Source organism: Anomalospiza imberbis, chromosome 1 (genome assembly GCF_031753505.1).
Source record: "Anomalospiza imberbis isolate Cuckoo-Finch-1a 21T00152 chromosome 1, ASM3175350v1, whole genome shotgun sequence".
NCBI lineage: Eukaryota > Metazoa > Chordata > Aves > Passeriformes > Viduidae > Anomalospiza > Anomalospiza imberbis.
In genome coordinates this window covers 79,733,126-79,760,212 of record NC_089681.1, presented here as the reverse complement: position 1 = coordinate 79,760,212, position 27,087 = coordinate 79,733,126, and the positions used below count along the sequence as shown (strand labels likewise).

Below are 27,087 nucleotides of genomic sequence, written 5' to 3'. Positions count from 1 at the left end.
AGTTACACTCACCAGTTTCTGTTGTGCCATGGAAGTCATTAAAGAGTGTTAATAACTATTGCAGCCACTACCTTGTCTTTGCCCTCATTACAGTTATGACTTTCCAAATTTTGAAACAAGATTTAAAAGAACTGTATGAGTAAGTAATGCAAATTACAATAAGGTCAAAATGAGTGACAAACAAGACAAATAAAAAAATACACTAAGCATTTTTTTCCTAACTACTGGTTTTCACTACTCTTCTTGAAAAAATAACTTCACCTAAGAAGCTACCTTATCATAGCACAGATTAAAGGCTTGATTCTTATCATATCCTATCCTGATTAAAACTTTTTTCTTTGTTATACCTACCTTTGAGAATCTGCTTCCCAGATTTTACCAGGAGTTGGGCATGTGCCTGTCTTGGAGCAGACATGGGGCGGAGGAATTTCACTCACTTCACTCACACTGATGACGGTATGACATGGATAACTCTACAGAATACTTTCTCTGACTACTCTTGAGTTGGTATGACAATTTACATTTTCAACACAGCAGAACAGAGAAACAGTATAATATTTTAAATTAACTTCACTCTGTGTTTTTCTTTCTTTTTTTTTGGCTTGGTCAACATTGTCAATAAATAAGCAGTCACAAAGGACCTTAGTGATAATTTCAACAATGACCTTACCTTCTTTCCAGTACAGTTCATTTGAAAATTTGGTTTTAGATAAACATTTAAGATATTTAATGTGTCACCACATAACAATGGAATTCTGAAGTTAGTATTGAGGAATGAATGAATTTCTTCTTTTGAGGTGTGTACAGTGTCTGTAAAATATTTTTTTTACCAGTTTGCAAAACAGGATCTTAGGAAAAATACATCATTTTAGAATTAATCTTTGTGGTAGAGATCATTGCAAATCAATCAGCATGAAACTCAGCATAATAACTTTTCAGGTTTGAAGTGCATTCATGTAAAAACAAGTAGGTTTTAAGGAAAGTAAATGAGATATTTTGAATATTTCTGGAAATTACATATCCAGTAGCTTAAAAAAAAAATCAGTCAGCAGGTCTATAGTCTGGTTTTGTTTAGTTGGTGCTGAAATCATGGAAGTTTGTTTGCATATTTAAGGCCAAAAAGGACTCTGGTCATACTGGTTTACATCTCAATATCCTACTATTCCATTATATGGTATGACTTCCTAAAAACCACGCAGTCTCGATCAGTGCACAAGTCTCTATAAGTGTATATATATATATATATATATATACATATATATATATATGCACATGAAATTATGATCAAAAGTGACAAAATGCTCAAATATTCCTGTTATTGATATATTCTTGAGATTGTTGTGGATTACCCATTCCTGCAATCACTTAAACACTCAGCATATTCTGTAAATAGAGTCCTTGTCCAAAGTTAGGGCAATGGACAATCAGAAAAGGTAAAAGACACCAGATTCATAAAAAAAAAATAGAAGAGAACAAATCATGAAACCAAATACAGGTCTATTATAATCTAAAAGTTCTAAATTCTGGGACCAGGGGGGCAGGGACACTAAGATAATCAAAAAGTACAGTGGTCAGAATGACTACTCTCTCAAACCAGCATCTGCTGTTTCCTCTGAGATAAAGTACTTGGCAAAAAAAAAAAAAAAAAAAAAAAAAAAAAAAAAAAAAAAGTTGGTCTCCCCTATTAGAGTATTCCTTATAAGCTTATTAGTATAGAGCTGAGCTCAGATAGGGAGATATGACAAATTCATGTTGCTTCCAGGCCAGAACTTTTATTCCTACCTATCTCTATGCACATCTTTTGGAACCAAAGGACATTTTGAATGCCTCTAAAACAGCAAGGAAAGTCATGCACACAGACAGATTTCACTCAGGAGTTCCAGGTGAAAGAAAAATCCATGAAAAATATATCCTCTGTTATTGTGAAGCCTTTAAAATAATGATGGATTTAACATCTTTTCCGTGGATTGATTAAAGTGACAGTGTTTGGTATTATGATGTCATAATTTCAGATTTGTGGACACAATTGATGACTGGCGTCATTTCCCGTAAATCTGTATCTTATGTTATGGAACAGACAAATGACTGTGCATGGCAAACCCTAAATAATAGTAAAAAAAAGTTGGCTCTTTTCATCAGGCTGAAAACCTACAACTAAGCTGTTGATTTGGAGAGTAGAAAGAAAAAAAATTTATGTGCTCTGAAATCCAATTCTTTGTGCAGAATAAGGATGCAACCATTTTTTCAGGTTTGACTACAACTTATAAATGGCACAGGAGACAGAGAAGTTAAGAAGGGTAAGGAGGCGCATGAAGATACAGCTCTGGTTTCCAGGACTCCTTCCTACGTATGCAGAATATATATATACATATGGAATTTCCCCATGTTGTTTTTGTATCATTCAAACCAAAAGACTACTCAGAATTCTGCTGAACTCTTCCTGAATGGAAACAAGATTTACCCTTAAGTGCTTAGTAAAAATCAGAACCTGCAGCTGATGTCAGCAGTGTTTTTCACAATATCATTCCCTAGAGAATTGCTAACAATAGACAGCTGAACACAAGAACCAGATGCTGGAAAACAGAAGATAAGGAAAGTAAATGTCATTTGCCTTGTTTAATATACAGTCACTTAGGTTACCATCACTCAGAGAGTCTGGTTGTTTAATTAAGAAGTTTGTGCTGATGTCACAAATTCAAGTCAGGTAAATACATTGCCATTTAGCACATACATAAAACTTTTGATTAAACACACATAAATAGGAAATTAAAGCAATGCATGTACTGCTACTTGAATCCACACTGAAGAACTACTGCAGATATTAAGATGTCTTCAGAGTTTTTAATTACTTAAAATGCTAATGAAAGATAATATTGGCTGAGCTGCTTTTGATGCTATATCCTAACTGCTGTGGATCTCACATAGGTCTGAAATTATACAGTAGGGGCACTAGTTAATATCCTGCCTGTCACTAGCACTCAATACATTGTGTGTGAGATTTTAGGTTTGGCTGAGATGATACCAGCCCTTATTTCTAGCACACCACTTTCATTTTTTGATTAGAATGAAGTTATTTTGTTTCAAGTAATACTTACCCTCTTTCACAAATACTGTCTTCTTTCCCACCTCTGTATACACAACCTTCTTTAATTTGAGCAAGCTAAGAACGATAATTATAGTCAAGTTCCCAGGCTCAAATCAATTTGTGTTTTAATACATACTGGTATAATTTGGAAAACTCAATTTCTTTCTGTTTCACAGTTTCAGAATAAATAGCATCATATAATCACCATATATGAATAGAAATTTGATGTAAATAGACACATGGCTTTGTAGAAGAAACATACACACATTTTCCTTTACTTAGCATGTTTCTTCCCTTAGACTAGGAGCTTTAGCTAAAAACTGTGATTAAAAGATGTTTGAAGAATCCTACAAATAGAGAAACTTTCTTTATTTTTCTCTAGTTTTAGAAAGGGCCACTTTGGACACACCTGAATAGATTATGTTTCCACGTCCCTTCCCATTGCTTGCTATAATACTTAGTGTTTTAAAATGTAAACAGATATAAGGATATTTCAAAGAATCATACTAAATCTGACAGCTGATAACATTTTTTAGGTTGATAGTTCATGCTGTCTACAGTCTATTATTCTTTCTCTACACATACCCCAGAGCCAGGAGGTCTGGGCACATTGCAACCAAACCTCAACATTTTCTAGCTGTAGAGCTATTAATATAATGCTTCTAGTTTATGAAACATCTGAACACTTCCTCCCTGTTTTTTATAATATTTCTGACTTTAAAACTCTGCACCTTTTCACCATCCCATGTGCATCTGTATTCTAACTTTGCTGCTCCATGCAATCCTGATTCATCAACATATCCTTTACGAGGGTGTTCATTTGTGTTCTGGTTGTAGTGTCACCAGGACAATGTGGAAATTAGCCTGGTCTTCATCTCCCTAAAACATGCAGATATACCAATTTAAAGCCACCAAAAAGTTTGTTTGCCCACAACAAACCCCCAGTGTATTTTCTTCACTTTAAAGGTAAGGAAAGAAAATTGTTCACTCCTACTAGAAAACATTTTTAGGCAAATAGACCACAGGACATCAGGATTCTTCTGCAGGAGACAACTGTATGGGTGGAGGCAGTAGAGGTAAGAGATAGAGATCTCTCTCTCAGTAATAGACCTTTTTCTATACCAAGATAGAGAGTACACTGTAAACCTCCGAATTTGTAAGCATTAGCAGAATGCCTACCACAACATAAACACGGGTCTGTCCTCTCCCCTCTCCACAAAGGAGATTATACCTCTTTTCTGAATTTAGGCAACCATATAAGTGTTTTCACTGTATTTATTTATAACCATCACTAGTAATAAGTAGCTCTTACTGCTCTTTTTTCTCCTTTTCTTCTGCAACAATAGTTTTACAGAAGTAAACTGCAAATAAAATGAAATCTAAATGAAGTCTGGCAAATTCTTGCTTATCAATGCAGAAAATGCATTCATATCACTATATAAGTTGTTAACTGTGTCCATTGATTCTCTCCTCTTCCATTGATTATATGTCTGCCTAACTTGAAAAGAGGTACTGTCTATTATAAACAGTTAAGAGTGAGATTGGTGGCACTTTACTGGAAATTTAGTAAATTAAAACTGAATTAATTAGAAGCATGGATGTTTAAGGAACTCTTTTCTAAGGTAATATTCCTTTTTTTTTTTTACTCTATATTTTGTTTGACATTCCATGCCAATTCCTGAACTTAACAATGTGAAATATATTTTTACTTCAAAGAATATTGATATCTTGTCTAATGTGTATAACAGCACTTTTGAGAGAAGTCATGAATTAGCCTCAGACATACTAAGAATGCCCAGTCAAATGAAATACTGCCTAAAACCAACAAGTTATGTGCCATGAGCACCTTTTTTGATAAATATTGAGTACTAAATAAAGATGGCGTGTAAACTGGTGGAGCAAGGTACTTGATTTAGGGAAAATAGAATTATGCAACACAACGCTGAAATAATCTCTGCTTGCTTACTCATTTTTTATTGAAAAATAGAGTAACAGTGATCCACATAAAATTATGTCAAGATTTTTGAGAATATCAAGATTTCAATTATCACATCACATAAAAATTCAGTTCACAAAATTGGATAGACGGACTAATTTAAGAGACACACTTTATTTTGGTAAAGAAAAAAGAAAAAAAAAGATTGTGAGACTATTTATAAGTATGCCCATACTTATAAGACATATAATGTTAAAAAAATAGGTGATTGTAATTCCCCTAATCAATATCTTTGTCTCCGATTATCCACATGAAAATTTGTGTTGAGAAATTTTTAGCCAGTCACACAGAAGACTACAAAGAGAGAAATATGTGCAAAGGAATACTAAGAAATCCAGATACTCAACAGCGTATCTGGATTATGTTTTCATTCCAACATGTTTCAAATTAATTAATGGGGATGGCATTTGTTATCAGTGGCCACTATGTACTATATATACATATTAAGAAATCTAATGTATTATCTGCTTTTAGTTGGGATTTTGAGCAGGGTTTGTTTGGATTTTTCTTTGTAGGTTTGATTTGGGGGGGTGATGGTCATGGGGTTTTTTCATTGATCAAAGTGTTTCATGGTTCTGACTTGCAGAATGATTAATTTGTGATATGAGAATGTATATGTTTGAAGTTTGTGTTCCACCCATGTGAAGTTTTTGCTTTCTAACCTATCCCAAGCCAATTAGAGAAAGGTCATGTTGAATAAATAACAGTGTAGCAGTGCGTTTGGTGGGGGGGGGGGGGGGGGCAAGGCTGCAAGTTCGCTGGTAGCAGCAGGCAGGCAAGGAGACTCAACATGGCTTCTGAGGGTGCTCATTAGATGAGGGTTTATTGGGGGTCCTACCCGCAGGAGGCAGCATGGTTTCTGAGGGAGAGGGGGGAAAGGGCAGTGAGGGGGGAAAGGGGCGGGGGAGAGAGCAGCGGCCAGGGAGAGCCGGCTAAGAGAGAGAGAGAAACATCTCCCCAGCACACTTAACAGGGAGATTCAAAGTGGGCGTGGAACAGATTGGGCCAATGGGATTACAGACAGAGGATACTGCAGGGGAGGATGACAGGCTTGGAACAAACCACACATTTTCAAGGGGTGAGACAGAGCATACCATTCAGCTAAAATATAACACCACAATTCACTCTTTTTTGTTAGAAAAAAAAAAGATGAAGAGAATTATGATAATTAACAATTTCAAAACGAAGCAGTAATTACACAGTTTTACAGCATAAAATAAGTACAATTGCAGTGAGGATAAATTGAATACACTATAAACAGTCTATTTGACTTCTTGTTTGCCTTTGGTGGGAGGTATTGTTCAGTTCTGAAAGGGTGTTAACACAGTACAAAGATAAAATGAGTATTTAATTGTAATAAATGGCTTAGTGGGTCCATATTGCAGATTTTTAAACTAATTTAAAGCACGGGCGAGTGCTTAAAGGGCTTCAGCCTTTGGCACTAAGCTCATATGGGAGTTTTGGGATTGGCCTTTTCAGCGTGACTGGCCCAATGGTGTCCCACCTTTTCCAACTGGCTTTTCGGACCACCACAACCCCCACTTTTAGGCTATGGCATCTACTTTTGTTCCCCCTCTCAGGGACAGGAAAACACCTGGAGCCCCCTGGACTCCACACAGGTTTGTGGCCTCAGATTCTCACCCTTGGATCTGAGCTTTACCACTGCTTAATCACCTGGAGCCTCCCAGACTCCACACAGGTTTGTGGCCTCAGATCCTCACCCTTGGATCGGAGCTTTACCACTGCTTCCACCTTCCAACCAGTTTAACCCAGAAGACCCCCGGTTTTAGGTCACTCCCTCCTCCCTCCTTTTCCCTCCCGCCGGTATCTCCACGGCCCATGGGAATGTGGAGGTAGGGGTTATTCACCACAAAAAAAATCTCAAAATACTTTCCCAGACACCATTTTAGGTTATCACTCACCCTCAAAACCTACTGAGGACAGCATAAATCCAAAAGCGATTCTGGTCCAGCAGTCTAGTACTATCTAAACCCTCGCTATTCAAGAAACAATTGAAAACTGCTTCCTGTTGGATCTACCCTTGTGACCTGACAGGCCCCTGCTTTCTAAAACTGAAAACAGGACAGACAATCTGCAGTATGAACACACACTTAAACTAGTAATGCACAATTGTAAAAACTACTTCATGGGCACGGGAGGGAAATGGAGAGAAGACAGGTATGGGATAAGAATTATAAAAAGGTCAGAGGTTTAGGATAAAAGTTCTAGCTGACGAGCTCTTTTCAGCTAGAACAAGTGGATAGGGATTGGGAACTGAGGAGGTTTCGGGGAGCCAGGGACTCTGCAAAAGAAAAATCTTTTCAGGGTACCCTGCGCCTTCGAGCAGTTTGCTCCCAGTGAACTACCCAAAATAAGGAAAAAAAGGGTATGGATTGCAGAGAAGGATATTATCCTGCTCTTAGAATAACAGGAAAAGGAGATCATGAAGTACAATTTACAATTCAACTAAATATACAAGGCTGTTAAAACTGGTATTACAAAATTATTTTTGCTTTGGGTTCTGGTTTCTCAGCTTCTTCCCCAAGCAGAAGGTGGGAATTATGAGCTGAAGGAGGGGGTTTGGTTCATGAGAAACAGTGAAGGGGGGGAGCACGGGGGAGAAAGAGCAGAAAGAAAGGGATTTAGGGAAGGAGAAAGCAGGAGATTGTGCCATGCCATGTGGCTGGAGCCATCTTGGCTGACACGTGGTTGTGGTTACGTTAGGTACTCTTGGGGTTTTGTTTAGGGGAAGGCGGGTTAGGGATAAAGTTAGGGAGAAGGGGCAGCCAAGGGAGAGAGAGAGTAAGACTGTGGAAGGAGGTCACAGAACTGAGGAAAGCAGTTTTTGAGGGGGGTGCAGTGCCTGGGTCATCTGGTGGCTTCCTCGTGGAAACTGGTGGAATTTTGCCACTGCTGTGGTCCAAGGCATCTACTGCTTGGGCTCGGCGCTCTGCACGGTCCGCCTGCTCTGAAGGGGCCCCTCTGCTGCTGTCAGGCTGGGGGCTGGGTGCACTCCATGCGACTTCTCTGGGTGCCGGGGCGTGCGTGTGCAGCGGCGGGGTCACAGCGGGCCGGGGCCACTCCAGGCCCTGGGCCCGCACCGTGGCTGCACCGTACTGGGATCGCGCCATGCCAGCGTGCGCCAGGGCCTCGCCACCTGCACCGGGGCCGTGCGCTGGCTAGTGGTGGTGGGATTGAGGCATCTTCGCGGTGGTGACGGGGCCACTCGGGGCCGCAGCTACAGCCCTGCACGGCCACTCCATGGTGCTGGAGGCAGTGCTCTGCGGGGTTCTGCACAGGCCCGGTGGGGCGGTGGTGATCTCAGAATTGCTGATCCTCGAGCCTGGAGTTGGGCGCCATTTGTAGTGGTGCATTTTGGGGGGGGGACCCCCCGGGGGAGTCCCCGGCAGCCCCCCAATGCTGAGAGTTCGCTGGTAGCAGCAGCAGGCAGGCAAGGAGACTCCACATGGCTTCTGAGGGTGCTAATTAGATGAAGGTTTATTGGGGGTCCTACCCCCAGGAGGCAGCATGGTTTCTGAGGGAGAGGGAGGAAAGGGGAGTGAGGGGGGAAGGGGAGGGGGAGAGAGCAGCGGCCAGGGAGAGCCAGCTAAGAGAGAGAGAGAGAACCATCCCCCCGGCACACTTAACAGGGATATTCAAAGTGGGCGCAGAACAGATTGGGCCAATGGAATTACAGACACATGATACTGCAGGGGAGGATGACAGGCTTGGAACAAACCACACATTTTCAAGGGGTGAGACAGAGCATACCATTTAACTAAAATATAACAGCACATAACAGGAGTGATGTTTTGTTTTCTGTGAATGGTGAGTTTTCCCAGACCTGCTGAGTCTGTAAATGGTAGAGGGAAATGACAGCAGTCAAGGATTACTTCAGATCACATGTATTAATATTATTTTTCCAATTTTAACATCTGAGCCTCCTTCACACACCTAAACAGTTTACTAATGAAAAAAATTCCACAAACTATTTTGTATGTAAATTTATTCACTTTAACTGGAAAGAAGAATTAGAATTTTTTTCTGTCCTTTTTACTTGCTTTTTAGTCAATAAAAAGGCATGATTATTATAACATACCACATTTTTGCATGTGATTTACTGCAGGCAATTTTCTGTAGACTTTATGTAGAATAATTAACATTTGAAAAGCTGGAATTGTATTTTATATTACAAATTCAAAATATTTAAACAGTTCATAGAGGATTACTATTCATCAAAAAACAGTATAGATTAGTCAAAATTACATTGCAGTGTCTCTTTACAAATACATATATATCAGTATACTGATTTTGCATAAACCTTCACAATCTTATTTGAAGCTACTCTGTCTCAGAAGTAGAAAGCATATTTTGTATTCATATAATTCTAAATAGTAAGAAAATGGCTTGATTGCTCTGTTTTATACAACTAGTATTGTATTTTTATAGGATGCCAGATAATATTTTACTTTATTTATTCTTATATATGAAAGTGGTCCCTTTTCTTTTTCACAAGCTATGATGTTACAAAATTGCTTCACAGATAAATGGAGATTCCTCTAATGTGAAAAGCAAAACAAAACATACATAGGAATTAAAAATTGTCACATTTAGGATAACTGATGGCTTGCAAACATACTTGTAGTACTTCCTAATAGTAAATTGTCAATAGGTGGTAAAACTCTTTATTGCTAAGAAAGCACATTCTAGTCACAATTTTATCATGCTTGAAAATTCTATTATTTGTTAGGAACTTGAGACAAGTAGGAAGCTTAAAATACCTATCAAAGTTTGAATTACCTGACATCTTTGTAGATAGTTTGAACAGATGGATAAAATAAACAAACGTAATCTCTAGAGGGTGTGTGGGTAAAGGAATGGCAATGGACAGATATGATTTTTTATTGAAACCACTTGTTAGCATGGAAAAGATCACTGCTCCCACCACTTGCTTATTTTTGTCTCTTTCAAAAGGTTGTAGACCCTGGTTGATGACCAGCAGAGTTGCTCATACGAGCAGTCAAAATGAGGTTGGCAAGCTCGTAATGTTTATGTTTACAGCCTGCTATTCATTGGCACCTTTTAGCGTATAGAGCCTCTTTTTTAGCAGATGACCAGGCAGTCGTTAATAATTTTCACAGGTATTTATTACAGATAGACACTGAACACCGTAGGTACTAAAATTTACTATGAGATAACCTACCTTGGATGGTTATCTCATCCAGTCTTATCTCTGGAAGACCAAAACAGTAATCATATAGTATTTGGTGACTGGTGTTATGATACTGTGTTAAAAGAGAGGAAAAATTAAAGTGAATAATTTGGAAAAAATCTATTGCAATCGTTCTTCATACAGGTAGAATAATAAAAATGTTCAGTGGCTCAGCCATGAAACATGACAGGAATACAGAAACAAGGCAAGATGTGGCAAAAATAAATTTATTATTCTAGTGACTCTCTAGAGTAATATCATTATTGATACTGAACAATATTTTCCCAGGTTGTTGATATTTTTCTATTCAGAGAAGTAGAAAACATGCCAAGATAAGATTCTCTCTGTCCATGCTTGAGAAGCACTCAAGTCACAAATTCGTGGCCAGATGTGACTGTAGGGATTTATATAAGGAAAATTTATTGCAGAAGCTCATTAAAATGAACTACAGGTCCATGTAAATGAAATAAGAGGAATAGACTCCTGAAGAAGTGCATTATGTGAGAATTTCTAGTGCCTGAGTCAGCCTCAATGTCTTGTTTTGATTTTGGTTTTATACACTTTTTTATAATGGCATTGTATGACAAATTAACCAGTGCCTATAAGTTCACAGGGACAGCACTTTGAACTCTTACAAAGAGGTTGAGTAGGAAAAGGATTGTTAAAGCCCTCTCTATGCTTTGAATATTTACCTCCTAGTGTTCTTGAAAATTATTTCTTCTGTGTGGAGAGGACTAGAAAGAAGGAAGTAATCAATAGAGGTAAGATGTTTTTTAAAAATATAAAATAAGAAAACAATACAACTAGAAATATATATTACTTAAATCAGAACATTTATAGGTGATTTGGGGAAGTTCAGAATTTCTAATCCTTAAAACTCATTTCTTCTATTTTGTTTCAAGGTAACTGATTGCCTTACCAACAACCAGCAAATACAAGGCAAGAGTTATTTTACAAATAGAAATTTGGGAATTTTACAGTCCCTGTCATCTTCTAAAAGGAGAATTCTGGTAGTTTCTGGTCAGGCTGTTCAAAGAAAAAAAAAATGTTTTATTATAAATTTGTTTTTTTAAATAGTATTTCAACAACCTGTACTTCCTCCTCTGTCCTTATGGGTTTGTTTGCAGCTATTTTTTGTGTATGACTGAACCTAAAATTTTCAATTTTTCCAACAGACTGACAGAAGATAACCACTACTGACCCCAATTACAGTCAAGATTGTACAGACTTATTCATATATGCTGAATTATTTGATCTGTAATAACAATACATATATTTATAAAATTCTTCTTTTCTACCTCTCTGAAGCTACACACTGACCAAGATAAAGGAGATGGAAATTTAAAATACATATTAACGGGAGATGGGGCTGGCAGTCTGTTCATTATAGATGAAAATACAGGAGATATTCATGCTGCAAAGAAATTGGACAGAGAAGAAAAGTCCCTGTATGTGCTACGTGCCAAGGCTATAGACAGAAAAACTGGAAGACAAGTGGAGCCAGAGTCTGAATTTATCATTAAAATCCACGATATCAATGACAATGAACCAAAATTCACCAAGGACATGTACACCGCCAGTATTCCTGAGATGTCTGGAGTTGGTAGGTAAAAACTCCTTATGTAAAATACAAAAAGACTTGAGCTGATTGGGAATTTATAAGTAATTTACTATTTGAGGCACTTGCCACTAGCTGCTCTGAATATTCATGGAATAATTTCTGTTGCCAGCAATGTACCATAAATAATTGGTTTCTGGTTTTATTCATTTGCTTCATCTTTATCCACTTTTTAATCCCTTTTCCATGCTATAAGCTACTCTTTACTCTTTCAAGCCCACTGGAACCATCAAGAAATGCAGCATGTATGGCTGTCTCATCAGTTACTACATGGTTTTGTCACAGCTGATGCTAACACTTGCATAAAGAGTATCGTTTTTGTATTTTAAGGTCTAATTTACCAAAACTTTTTGTACCTTTAGAAAGAAACAACTTTAAGTGAGTATGTAAATCAATTAATACATCAAAATGATGAAAAATATGATTTTACAATTTTTTTTCCTTCTTTTTCTTATCAGTATTGATAGTTCTTGTTTGCAGGTTGTTTGTTTGTTTGCTTGTTTGTTTATTATGGACTTTATAATATTATAATTATTTTGAATATTATAATATTATTATATTTGACTTTATGGGTAAAAATTTACACCTATTTATAACTGCTGAAATGAAAAATAAAAATGTGGAGTTACAGTAGATATGAGAAATACAGCATTGCAGGAAAATAATTTTCTGGGTTTTGTTCAAATATATAAAGTGATAGATAATATTCACCGGCATACATTCATCAGAAGTTATCATGATTACCTAAGTACTCCACTTTTTTACAGCAGAGACAGTTTCTCTCATAAGATAAGTAATCATAAAATCCCTAGGCTATGGGAAACAACTAACAGAAAAATTCTCAAGAGTTATTTACTTTTCATGATTTACTGCAATGTTTTGCAAAATCAGCTGTGGATGATGGCATTGTAAAGAGAGACAATAAAACAGACATAAAATAATCTTGTGATTAATATGCATCTTCACAAAATAATTCCCAGAAGCTAATATCTCTGAGACCAGTAGAAGTATAACAGAATTAGATTTTATTTTATAAACATGAGAGTATAAATACTACTTTTATAAAATAAAAAACTATTTTATAAATAATACTATTGTATAGAATAAAATATAATGTGCTTACAAAATATATTATAATAATAATATAAAATTGTATAAGCATCAGAAAGGAATAAATACACTACCCTGTGTAATGTGGGGAGCCCAAGTATGCTTCTTTTAAATATATATGGAAAATAGGGTAATCCTTTTCATTCAAAATTTACTTTGCTGATAACCACTGAAAGAAAAATGTTGGCAGATCACTTGTCTGCCAGATATTTAATTTAAAATATATTTGTAAGGAAGGAACTCTATCGGCATAGATAGGAAAAAAATGATGTTCATGTTTATCATTTAGTCCAACTTTATTAGAGTCAATAGAGAGTCATGAATAAAAGAGAAGTGAATATGATCCAGTGCTTTGGCACTGCCTGAGAAATACTAAGTCTATGAAATGTTTATATTTGATGAGGAGGATGACAGCATACTGTACTTTAAGCGGGTGGAGTGTCCATACTTTGTGGAAGAGTGTATTTTTCCTTAAGAAAAAGGATATAAACAGTAAGAAATGTCCTTTGGCTTCTAATAAGAAGAAAAAAGAAAGCTACTCTTTCTTCTGTTTAGCTGACATTTAGGAATATAAAAACCACTGGAATGAGAAATTTTAGCATTTGAATTTGAATGAATAAAAGTAGGTTTGTGATTTTTTTAAATTTGAATAGAACAAGAACCCAAATCCAGACCAGTCCATTCTAGAAACAGATACTCTATATTTCTGAATTTCAGTCATAAGAATGCTAATTCAAGAGTCAGGATGTACATACAGATGTAAATAAGATTACGCACATATATATATTTCTACTTGGAGTCCCTTTTGTACAATCTTTTTGAAAAAAGCCAACTTAAATATTAGCCCAAAAGTTAAAGTTGTTAAAGCAGTCGACCCAAACCTTTTAGCTGGTTCTCTCCTGTAGAATTTAAAGTGTAATTTGAGGTTGGATTGTTGTGTAAAACTAGTTATAGAACCAAAGTATCATAGACTTTCCTGAACTGGGAAGCAATCTCAAGCGTCATTGAAATCCAACTCCTGGCCCTGAGCAAGACATCCCAAGAACACCTCATGCCTAAAAGCATCGTCCAAATGCTTCTTGAACTTTGTCAAGCTGGTGCTGTGACCACTTCCCTAGGGAGCCTTTTCCAGTGTCCAACCTCCCTCTGGGTGAAGAACCTATTTCTAATAGCAAACCTAAACCTCCCCTGACACAACTTCAGGCTATTCCCTCGAGTCCTGTCTCTGGTAACCACAGAGAAGAGATCAGTGCCTGCCGCTCCTGTTCCTCTCAGAAGGAAGTTGTAACTGCAATGGGTCCCCTCAGTCTCCTCTTCTCCAGGTTGAGCAGAACAAGTGGGTTCAGTCGTTCCTCATGCAGCTTTCCCTCAAGGAACTTCTCCATCTTTGTTGCCCTCATTTGGATGCTTTCTAATAGACACCAATCTCTCTTTCTTTTTCTTTCTTTCTTTCTTTCTTTCTTTCTTTCTTTCTTTCTTTCTTTCTTTCTTCCTTCCTTCCTTCCTTCCTTCCTTCCTTCCTTCCTTCCTTCCTTCCTTCCTTCCTTCCTTCCTTTCTTCCTTTCTTCCTTTCTTCCTTTCTTCCTTTCTTCCTTTCTTCCTTTCTTCCTTTCTTCCTTTCTTCTTTTCTTCCTTTCTTCCTTTCTTCCTTTCTTCCTTTCTTCCTTTCTTCCTTTCTTCCTTTCTTTCTTTTTCTTTCTTTTTCTTTCTTCCTTTCTTCCTTTCTTCCTTTCTTCCTTTCTTCCTTTCTTCCTTTTTCCTTTTCTCCTATTCCCTTCCCTTCCCTTCCCTTCCCTTCCCTTCCCTTCCCTTCCCTTCCCTTCCCTTTCCCTTTCCCTTTCCCTTTCCCAAAATTTCCCTTTCCCTTTCCCTTCCCTTCCCTTCCCTTCCCTTCCCTTCCCTTTCCTTTCCTTTCCTTTCCTTTCCTTTCCTTTCCTTTCCTTTCCTTTCCTTTCCTTTCCTTTCCTTTCCTTTCCTTTCCTTTCCTTTCCTTTCCTTTCCTTTCCTTTCCTTTCCTTTCCTTTCCTTTCCTTTCCTTTCCTTTCCTTTCCTTTCCTTTCCTTTCCTTTCCTTTCCTTTCCTTTCCTTTCCCTTTCCCTTTCCCTTTCCCTTTCCCTTTCCCTTTCCCTTTCCCTTTCCCTTTCCCTTTCCCTTTCCCTTTCCCTTTCCCTTTCCCTTTCCCTTTCCCTTTCCTTTCCCAAAATTTCCTGAAATTTCCTTTCCTGAAATTTCCTTTCCTGAAATTTCCTTTCCTTTCCTGAAATTTCCTGATATTTCCTGAAATTTCCTTTCCTGAAATTTCCTTTCCTGAAATTTCCTTTCCCTCCCTTGCCCAGCTGGTGATGCTGTGCCTCATGCACCCACCCGACATGGTTGGCCCTCCTGGCTGACATGTCATGAAGTAAGAGCAAAAAGAAAATTTTTTGATTGAGCAATACATATTAGGGCTATTGTTGCTATGAAAGTAATACATCTCAAAAAAGATGAGAACAAATAATATGAATATGAAGAGGGAAAGAAGAAAGAAAGAAAGAAAGAAAGAAAGAAAGAAAGAAAGAAAGAAAGAAAGAAAGAAAGAAAGAAAGAAGGAAAGAAAGAAAGAAAGAAAGAAAGAAAAGAAATAAAGAAGCATTTCAAAAAACTAGAAGATTCCAGAATAAAAAAATTAGGTGCCTTTTAATTCTATATTTTCTTCTATAACAAATGGATGAAAATAAAAATAATGAGTAAAATCAAGAATATGCAGAAGAGAGTGATCATCTTTATTAAGACTAACTAAAATTAAAAAGTCAAGGTATTCCTGCACTTCCTACACAAACACTTGAGATTATGAGGGATATTTTTAGAGATTCTTGCATACCTAATTAATTAAGTTTTCTGACTGGAAGTCACTATATGGTTACACTCTAGGTCAAAAATCTGCAGGAAAATCCCAGTTTCTTTCCATTTTTTATCTCTTCCCAATTTTCTGTCTCAAACCACATTTTTTTTTCTTAACTATTATATTTATTATGTTTGCCAAGTCCAATAAATATGACAGCAGATATTTATGAAAGCCCAGGAAAATGTCACTAAGACTGAGAAATTGAAGAGGAATCACCACTAGCAATGTTTCCAGCTGCGTGTATATCTGTTATTCAAATTGCAATCATACTATGTACTTCTCAGTGTGTTACTGTTTCTTGGAATAACTAGGTCTAGAGCACACAAGGGAAAATGGTAAGTCAACACCTCTGACAGAAAGTGTGATTTTCAGTACCAATAAGCAAACTGCCATCATGTTTAACTAGTTTGATAGTAAGAAGAGTGAAAGCATAACGTGGATTTTCAGCACAACCTATTCAAGCCCTGGGGAAATATGAATGCTTATTTGTGCACTTGTTTGTGCAGCCATCAAGTTATATATAAATTAGCCCTGCTATGCCTAAATAGGATCCATTCCAAAAGGGTTATGGGTAGACCTAAAATGCTGTGTAGCAAAGTTAGTATTGGGACTAATCAAAACCACTGAAGTGAGATGACTGCAGAGTCATTTCAGATAAATTTTATGGAAATAATCATGTTAAACTGATATTGACTTAAAAAATTGAATGAGAAAGGTAGTTTAAAACATTCTATATCTTAATAACATGGAATTTCTCATTAAAATCATCCTCTGTACTGAAGTGCTAAAGTATAATAACTGTTGTAGCTCTATTTTTGAACAATACTAGAGTGGACTGGAAGTATCCTGTCAATCATGTCAGATTTAGTAAATTGATTAAATAACATATAATTTCAAAAAATGAGAAAAAGAGGCCAGGAAAACCCATAAAGGTTAATCAAAACATTATAAAAGAAGCAAATTTTAGAAAGAGGTTCAACATTTTAAACTGATGGGATGCCAAAGTTCTATGGTATAGTCCATGTCTCAGTGAAGAATTGGTGGATTTCAAGCATGACCTATTCTGAGCTATCTATCCAAATCCCCAAAAAATGTCAGAGAAATTAAATACTATACAATATTATGCATCATGGATATTTTTTTTAATTTTCTTTTCATGTAGAATGAAAAATACAGCCTTAATCACACTTACAATTACTCATTTAATCTTCAAGGCTTACATGAGTATAAAATCAGTCCAAGGATTTTTCCAAGTGAAAAATTCCTAAAAAAAATCTAAATAAAATCCAATCAAAACTAACACAGCACCTCACTGAGTGAACCACTTTTCTCAGTCTACAAGTAAAGTTATTAAGAATTTTGAGAAGCGAAGTTAGCAATGAGATGTCCTGTGTAGTTAATCCCTTTTGGCATCCAGGTCAATATTATTACATCCCTCTGTACCTGCTTTGCTAATTTTAATGAGTAAGGCTTACCAGTTTTATCTCGTCAAGCTTCTTCAGCATGCAGCTGATGAGTATTTCACAACAAATTTTTAATTTTTGCATTGATTCTATTAAGAAAAGGGACAATGCCTAATTTAGTTTACCAATCATGTCTTCAAATTGGTACTTTCTAAATTTATAGTTCTAACCAAAAACACCTAACATATTTTAAGATTTCTACACAGGACGATTTCTAGACAGCTCAGCATATTTTAAAGGGTTAAATTTAGAGCATACAATTTTTCCGTTATATCACTCTTATTGAAAATAATCAGAATAAAATACTTTTTCTTTAGCCAATCAGTGGGGCTTGTAAGAAGAATTTTATGTATGAAATATAAATATGACCATTTTCAACTGAGGTGTAGAGGATCATAGCAAGACTAAACATGTCTTGTATTGTACAACTATTCTAAATAAAAATATATAAATAAAATATATATGTAAGAGACACACACATTAATAAAAAGGAAGATGAGCATGCAGTAAAACACAGTGGATAATATGCATTAACATTACCATTCTTATTACTGTGCTGTTGTCTTTGAGTGCAGTAGTACATCCTGAAACACCAATTATACACTGATTCTCTTAGAAGTTCCATTATCATTGTTCAATATTTTTATAGCATCTCTTGGGAATCTATAACCATCATGACTACTACTTCATTTAAGTAAGACTGCGCTCCATTCTGATATTATTTTTAGTTACACCATGTTTTCAGCATCACATAATCCCAAGTGCACATCTCGTGAACAGTTAGTTATTTTGTATAGGAAGCTCTTACAAGAACAACTAGGCCTTATGGTTAAAAAAATTAAAAAAAAAAAAGAGGAAAGGAAGAAAATTAACCAAATGCAGTAGCCATGATATTTTCTATATTTGAATTTGCTTATGACAGTAACCATTAATTTACAGATGTTTAAAAACAACTAAAGAGAAGCAGCTCTCATCTTTCATGTTTCATCAGGAAATATTTATATTTTCTCCTTTGCATATTTTCCCTGGTTTCACATGTTTATAAAAAGGAGCTATGAATGACTGTTTTGACTTTGACACAAGCTTAAAAAACTAGTTGGCTAACTTTCAAAACTTCAGAATTCTGTTAATGTACACTCTATTTTAAAATGAATTATTGAGTTAGCTTTAAGAGAAAGATACATTTCAAATAAATATTTCATCCACAACTTCATATTTTACAAAACAGAATTAGAATTCCTTTTAGTCAAACTAAGCATGATGGCAGAAATTCTGTAACTAGAATACTTTCAATATTTCTTTTTGCATTAGCCAATATAACTAAAGAATTTCAAAATCTTTGTAAATGTCAGAATCTTTTTTAAATACAGAATTTTTATCCTAATTTCTTTCTTATTTTCATGCTATAAAATTTATTTGTTATGAAATAAATAAGAATATATAAAATAAGAGTTCAGTGTCTAGTAACATTTTCTTAAGCCATCAAGGTAAAAATTCAAAACCCTCTTGTTATTAAGTAGTCAAAATCATAAATCATTCCAGGATATTTTCAAAGAATTTTGCAGTATTTGGGTTTTTTTCTTTTGGGCATGAAGTCTGTTAAGGACATGTATAGTATTTTTATTAGGAAAGTATATGGAAGTATTTATAAGTATTTTGCATTTGGCATGAGGCAGAACTCTAAAAGAGTAGTATGAATGGATGCTTTAAAACTTCATATTTCGAATGTTCAAAAGAAAACCACTGGAACACCAAAATCATCTTATTTAAATCAATATTATTTTTACCTTAAATTATTCTATGCATTGTCTACACATTTATCTATGTATATAATATGGACAGCATATTCCTAGCAAAAAGGATGTCTGCAAGGAACTTATGACAGCTCTGGTACTGTAAGCAGGTTATTTTGAGTTTGTACAGCTCCACTGATTTCAAGCTGGATGGTACAGAATTGTTAGGATTTCCCTGTATGTTGTTCATTCCACAATCAATGTGTATAATTTCTGTAAAGCTTAAATATCCATTTAAAACTACTGTTATTCTTTGTTACGGACTGAAGATAAAATAAACACCTGAAATACAATATAAGTAATCACATCTAAAACTAATATATATGTATTGTGTATATCATGGAATCATAAAGCAGCTTGGGTTGGAAGGGACCCTAAAGGTATCTTGGTCCCTGCTATGGGCAGGACACTTCTCACTATATCAGGTTGCTCAGACCTCCATCCAACCCGGCCTTGAATGCTTCCAAGAATGAGGTTACTTCTCTGGGCATCCTGTTTCAGTTCCTCACCATCCTCAAACTAAAGAATTTTTTCCTAATATATAATCTAAACCTACCCTTTTTCAGTTTAAAATTGTTCCGCCTTGTCCTGTCACTAGAGAGTCTTGTGAATAGTGTCTCTGCCTATTTCTAATTGGGTCCCTTGAAATCCTGGAAGGCTGCAATCAGGTAACCCTGAAGCCTTCTCTTCTCCAGGCTGAACTATTCCAACTCTTTCAGCTGTTCCCCATTGGAAATGCGCTCCATCCCTCTAATCTTTTTCATGGCCTACTCTGGACTTGCTCCAACTAGTCAATGTTGCTCCTGTTCTGGGGATCCGAGAGATCCCCATGCACCATTCCAGGTGGTCTCTCACCCTGCTGGCCAAGATGCTTTCCATGCAGACCAGAATGTGTTTGATTTTCTCTGAGTGCACATTGCTGGGTCATGTCCAATCTCTCATCCATGAGCACCCTCAAATCCTTCTCGGCTGGGCTGCTCAATCTGTTCCTGCCTCAGCCTGTGTTGCCCTGATCCAGGTGCAGCCCCCTTGCACTTAGTCTTCTTAATCCTCATGAGATTCCTGTGGGTGCAATTCTCAGGCTTGTCCAGATCCCTCTCGGTGGCATCCTGTCATTCATATGTGTCAATCACATTACTCACTTGGAGTCATCTACAAGTTTTCTAAGGCTACCCTTGATCCCTTGGTCTATGTAATTAATTAAGATATAAAATGACACTGGTCCCAGTGAAAACTCCAGAGGAACACTTCTTGTTACTGATTTCCATTGGAGCACTGAGACATTGACAACTACACACTGGATGTGATTATCCAATCAATTCATTATGGACCTAACAGTCCACCTATCAAATCCCTCTCTCTGCAATTTAGAGAAAAGAATGTTGTGGGGGACCATGTCAAAGGCTTTACAGAAGCCCAGATAGAAAACACCTGTAACATTTTTGTGAAGATTTCAAACAGTTCACAAATTTAAAGTTTACAGAACATTTTAATATTGCAGATAAGATCTCAATCTACAGAAAAAGGAGAGGCACTCTTTTTCTCCTTTCCTAACTGTTCCCTCCCAGGTGTGATCTCTTATGTTTTTCCCACTGTCCTCTGAACCAGAAGAAGGAAGTTTAAGGAGCTAAATCATCACAGAGATGGATTTTTCAAGATCAATATTCACTTTCTACTACTTCTCTTCTCTGGTTCAGATAACATGAGATTAGATGCTAGAGCTAGTGTTAGGGAAGTGGCAGGAATATGCAAAATATAGCAGGTAAAAGCAGGTGAGATTCTTTTATCCAGCAATGTCTAACCTCAGCTAAATAATCACTTGACATATCCATTTTTCTTCAGCTACAAAATCCTTCTAACCTAAACAGGATTCACTACTTTCTTATTTTTTCTTTTCCTTTGAGATGTGGACAATTTTTATTTCTTATTAAGTCACCACAAATCTGAGGCAGTACATTGGGAAAACCAGAACCATTGAGTCACCTGCTATAAGTAACAGCTGACTCTTAGTGCTGCAAGAAATTGGCTGTTTGTATAAGTGCTGTTGGCAAGTAAAAGTATATAACACATCCTGTGTTTGCTGCTAACACAGGAAGGTATTAGCAATTTTTCTATTTCTGCCCTGTGAGAACTGAGCCACTGTCCACTCACTGTCAGTCTGTCACCTCTGAGCTCCCTTAGACCTCCACCTGCTGACCTTTCACAGTGTTCTGGTCTAAAATATTTTTCATAGGAAGAAAGAAGGTGCCAGAAGTTCAAATGCAGCAATTAGTAAGCAGAATGGGTGACTTTTATAGCACTATACGAGACTTTAGGATTCGTCCACTAATTGATCTAAATTTTGGAGATGCAGTTTTAAGCCGACTACAAACTCATTTAAAATCAATATCCTGCTATTTCATAGAATACTAGAACAGATCTACTCCATAGATATGTCACAGTAAGTTCAGCTACTGCAGCAATGGATATTGAAATGATAGCCTTGAAATGACTGTCATGCCAAATGGGACGTTCAGACCTGGGTTGTGTTACATGTGCCTCCCCTTTCTATTTCTTTGAAATGACTCATTGCAAAACATTTTGCCTGGCTACATTATTGCAACAAATTTATTATTCCCCATTATCTGTGTACATTGAAAACAAAACAAAACAAAACAAAACAAAACAAAACAAAAAAAAAAAAAAGACAAAAAACCCCCAAAACACTAAACACCCCCTCTCCCAAAACAGAGACCTGCACATCTCTAAATTTCTGCTTGAAACTAGCATTAAATTTCCTAACTCATTCCTACACTAAATATTTTTTATGCATTAATTTTCCTTACTTTTATTCCATTAGATTTTCAGCTATAACACCACAATCTGTGAACAAATTATAATGCTCCTGGATTCTTGACATCAGCACTTTTGCTTACACTCTAGGGCAATACAATGGGATATGGTCTACCTGATTAGAAATGCTGTCCCTGTGACTGGATGTTAAATCCTTGCATCTTTCATGGCTTCACATCTGAAAACCAAAATTATCACTTACATTCTGAAACAGCATGTTGCTTCAGCCAGTGTGTAAACCTTTTGATACCAACATACACCCTTCTATACATCCTTTGATATAAACATGTTACTATTCACAACCATGTGCAACCTGTTTTCAGAGCCACAGTAAATAGAATTCCTATGCACAATGCCAGTTTATAGGCACCTAATTTATTCCCTTATGAGTCTTTGAAGCTACCAACCACCAAATAGTTTTCCTTGTTTTAAGACATGCTACATAATAGGACTTGCAGTGAGACCCTTCTCACGTTTATGGGACCATATTGAAGCCTACAGCAAGTGAACTGCTGATACTAAGGACTGGAATAGCTGGCACTAATTAACAGCACCAATATTAGGAACCCCTGTGTTTTTGTCAGAAGGATCATGTCAAACAGAGGCATATGTGTGTTATAGCCTTCATTACAACTAAAATATGCCAAATATTAAACAGCTTAGTATTGGACAGATTATGCATTAAAAGTGCTAACATTAGTGTCACTGTTTATATCAAGCTAATGCACAGTGTTCTTTTCTGAAACCATGTAAATATGTTCCTTTATGTGCACTTTTAGGTGTCTGAAAAAAACCCTTTTCTTCATTTAAATGATTTTTGAGAACGGGATTTCTCAAGTGTTTGTTCTGTTGTTGGCTGGGAACACAGATCTAAGTCAAGAATTGCAATTAACTAGATAAAAAGGAAATCTGTTTGAGATTTTTTATATGTAGCCATAAAAGAGATTTTTCAAATTACATTGCAAAGTATAATAAAAAAAAAATACTATTATTTGTTAAATTAAAGCCCATCTGGGATGCTTACTGAATCTAATCTATTAAATGCAGAATATTTTCAGGTTTTTTTATTAAAAGAAGACAGCATTCTGAATGTCTCAGTATACACCTTAGTTGCTAATATTATGCAGCTGAGTGTAAAGTTGAGGATTTTTTTTTAAATCACACTAACACCTGCAAGCATCTATTTTGAAACTAAAACATAGAGAGAGGGTTGTTTCTATTGGTTTGGTTTGGTTTGTTTATTTTTCCCTACCAGATTTCTGCATAAATTCTAAGAATCTGTAAAATATATAAATAAAACACAACAGATTATATTGGGCTCAAGATAAAACACTTTTGTTTCCAAAAAAAATATAAGTTAACTAATCACACAGAGAGAACACACATAAAGATGCTTTGACATAATTTTCAGTCTTCAAAAGAGATAGTAGTCCTATCAAATAGATCAATCTCTCACAAACCAAAGGTCTAGATTCCAAAACCTTCATTTGTCCTCTACACCTGTTTTTGTGAGCTATCTCACTCCACCCTAATCTTTAATTTTAGTAGGTTTACTGGGAAGTTAAAGCTTTACCTCATGTAAATCTGGTTGATTAGTACCACTTCAATTAAAAATTATTTAGATGCAGAATTTCAGCAGCCCAAGAGTAGAAAACATAGGAAAAGAACATTACCTGCCCCCAAGAAGTCCACTATTCACCTTAATAGGTATGATACAATATCTGTCCACAATGAACACAGTAGTATTAAATAAGAAAATTTTTCACTTAAAATGTGCCTACATATACATATACACACACATCAGATACATATGTTTTTATATATTAATTAAATATGATTTTTATCAATTAAATAATTTAAATAGGTATGATAATTGATTGCAAGTTTATAGCAACACAGAAGATCAATTATAGGAATGGCAGTTACAGGTGTGCTTTTCTTAGTTCAATTAATACTTCAGCTTCAATTCTGTTATAAAACAGCATTTTTCCTTCTTACCAATCATATAGTAATTTTGAAAATTTTCTGTACCATGTACAGGGTTCAGAGAGTCAGGAAAATAAAAGTAAGAAAAGTGTTATCCCGGACTCTCTTGTCTGATTTCTGCTTATTTGAAAAGTGCTTGATATTATTCCCACTATTACTCATTTTTAGTAAGCATGAAAACAAATAGGTTGCAGCATTTCTCAGGTATTTTTCTCAATATCTTGCAAAATGTACATCTGCAAGTTTCCACAATGACAGAAATCTTGATGCCCACATTTACTTAATTTTGTATTATCTTACTAGATGCCTCAGAACACTTTCCAGAATAGCTTTTTCCTACAACCTCATAGATGTGTAACGCTGTAAAATTAAGATCAAGAATGATTAAGATCTGTACAAGTATCAGTTTTGTTCCTTATGAAAGTTGTTCATATCTTCATATTCAAAATCCATTGCTCACACCTAATTGGAGATTAAAAGCAAACAACCCCCTGCACCAAACCAGAACAATACAATCTAACTTAATGTCCCCAAAGTATGTACATGTGTGAATATCTTGCATTTAACTGCCAATAAACTCCAAATTCTCATCAATGCTTCCTGACAGAAAGCCAGCTCAATAATAGTTACTTCATTCTACTCCAAGACAAATGATAAATAACCTGTGATAAATTAGGCTATGTACACAGTAAAAAAACAAATTAAAGCTTTATTTCCTCATAAAGTCAAAATATGTGACAGTCGTGAAAAGAAATTACCACACATCTAAAGGATCGCCACCTTTTTAGTTCATAGACATGTTTAGGAGAGGAATGTTAAAAAATAATATTATATTTCATGGTCCAGAAGACTGATACTTACTGACTTCATGACTACAACTTTAAAACACACCTTGGCAATCAGGAAGGTGTGTCTACCTGAAGAAAATAAACAAACTGTTTAAATGCATATGCCAAATTAATTCTCACTGAGTCTAAATCACCATGGTGTCTAAGCATTTTCAAGCTGGCTCAAGCATTTTTAAGAGTATTTCCCAAGCAAGTAACTTGTAGCCAACTCCTTTAATTTTTTTTTTCAACTAGAAACAGGCCCATCTGTTAGATATGTCCAAATGAGATTGTCCCACTAATCATTTATTGTGAGCAGCGTCTTGCACTAAATCGCCAATGAACTTCCAATTGATTTGCAGACATAGTGAAAATTCAAGTCTTTAGCAGAACACTTTTGCCTTTGACACATTATACTTAAGGCGTTTGCACACTTTTGAAGGTAAATGAAGTGCCCAGATAAATTAATAGCAAAAACTCTCGATTAACCCTACCTAATATTCTAGACATATACCTACCCCAATACACCCAACCCATATATATGTACTTACATTTGTATTTAATTATATATATGCATGTACACTCTAGAAGTGTTCTGCTTTGGTGTGAAAATGGTACTCTAAGTAATGTAACTTTAAAAAGAAAATAATTGAGATAATCCTGGAATTTATTAATTTGCTTTGTTTTAGACTCCATTTCTCCTCAAAATTATAGGTCTTCATTGTTATTTTAACAGACAATATCTAGAGTATCTAAACATCACAGAAGCAAGAGATTTTCATGAATCACATATTATAAACCAATGTAAATTTAGCGCTGCCATAATACTTCATTGACTGCATTTTTATGGACATTGCTTCTTTCCACAGCTGTATTAATGTTTAAAGAGACGAACTTTATCACTACCCAAAAAGGAGTTCCAACAGATTTCAAAAATTATTCCAAGTAACATAAAGATGAGGCCAACCTACCATCGCAAAAATTATGTTCTTGCTCATATCACAATAGAGATTCACATATGGCTTTAAAATGCACCTGTTTGCAGAGCTGGAAAAAGTACAAACTCTGTAAAGGTTCCCATTAATTTGTATTATAGACTAATTTCGAAAATGCAAATGAGAGTAAGATTCCATTTCTCATTCATAGATAGAAATTCAAAAACTCATAAAAAGATACATAAGCTAAGCTCAAAAAAGGAGCAAATGAAAAATAAGTGCAGAAAATTATCTTGTTCCTTCTCAAAAAATAAAAAAATTATAACTTTTAGTGTTGCATTGCAAAATACAAAACAGTACAGGCATGTACATCAGAACTGAAACTTTGAAAACTGTTTAAGCTTGCTTTTTTTATTTTAAGTAAGAACTTTAGAAATTGGAGGACCACGACTACTTTTGAGAAAAGGGCAAAGCAGAAGCATCTTAGTGTACTACAGTACTACATGTACTACATGAAAGAAGAAAGCTAAAAGTAGTGAAGAAATAACATTTCTATGATTAAGTCATTATTCTATAAATTTAAAAAAGACCCTATAAATAAAACTAAAGCATTCTTTGAAATTGTTGGCTAGGAGTAGGGAATTTAACCAAGAGTTAAGCATGCTGTAGCCTTTATGAACTACTTCTTCTCCTAATAGGATCAACAGGGTAAACTCTTCCTATGTTTAATCATAAAAGCAGCTGAATGTTGTTTCTCTCATTTGGAGTATTCCAGAAATTAAGATGGGGCATAGAGTGAAAATTGCTGCTCTCATGTTTAAAGATGAAACAAGTTGTGAAGCTGTTGTGATTGACCTGTCATGGAGGGCAGCTGCCAGTTCATATAAGTGGCCTATTTCCACATCCCCTGTGGGCAGATTAGGAGTAATCAGGGTGATTTATGGCCATATTACAGCATTACTTGTGGCTCCTTCAACATGTCAATTTCATTACAGCTACTTCTACCTGGATCAGCCCTCTGTACGTACAGCAGCTTCAGACCCAGAAACATATTACCGGTGAATTTCACCATTATTTTTAATTGAAATTTTGACCATAATTCTGTGATTAAGTATTTTAATTGAGATTTAGTGTATTTTTAAACATAGACTGTAGACACTTATTCTGCCTTAAAAAAAAGATGTTTTCTAATTGTAAAGATGTACAGCATATTGAACAAAATCAAGACTTCTAAGCTGCAGGTCATTTATTTATGATGGCAGATAATTTTTTACTGTACCTCTTTAGTCATCAGAAAATGAAATGTAAAAGCTAATTTACGTTAACACTTGAAAGAGACTGACTAC

At 35.8% G+C, this 27,087-nt stretch overlaps 1 protein-coding gene across 2 annotated transcripts in view; it reads left to right on the top strand.

Annotated features, from left to right (window-relative positions):
• The window catches only part of CDH9 (cadherin 9), a 70,501-nt gene that overhangs the window by 11,279 nt on the left and 32,135 nt on the right, over positions 1 to 27,087 (top strand). For both annotated transcript variants that reach the window (XM_068197374.1, XM_068197364.1), the window contains exon 2: positions 11,602 to 11,896. In XM_068197374.1, coding sequence (XP_068053475.1) covers positions 11,602 to 11,896 — 295 coding nt within the window. The remainder of the gene's footprint in view (positions 1 to 11,601; positions 11,897 to 27,087) is intronic.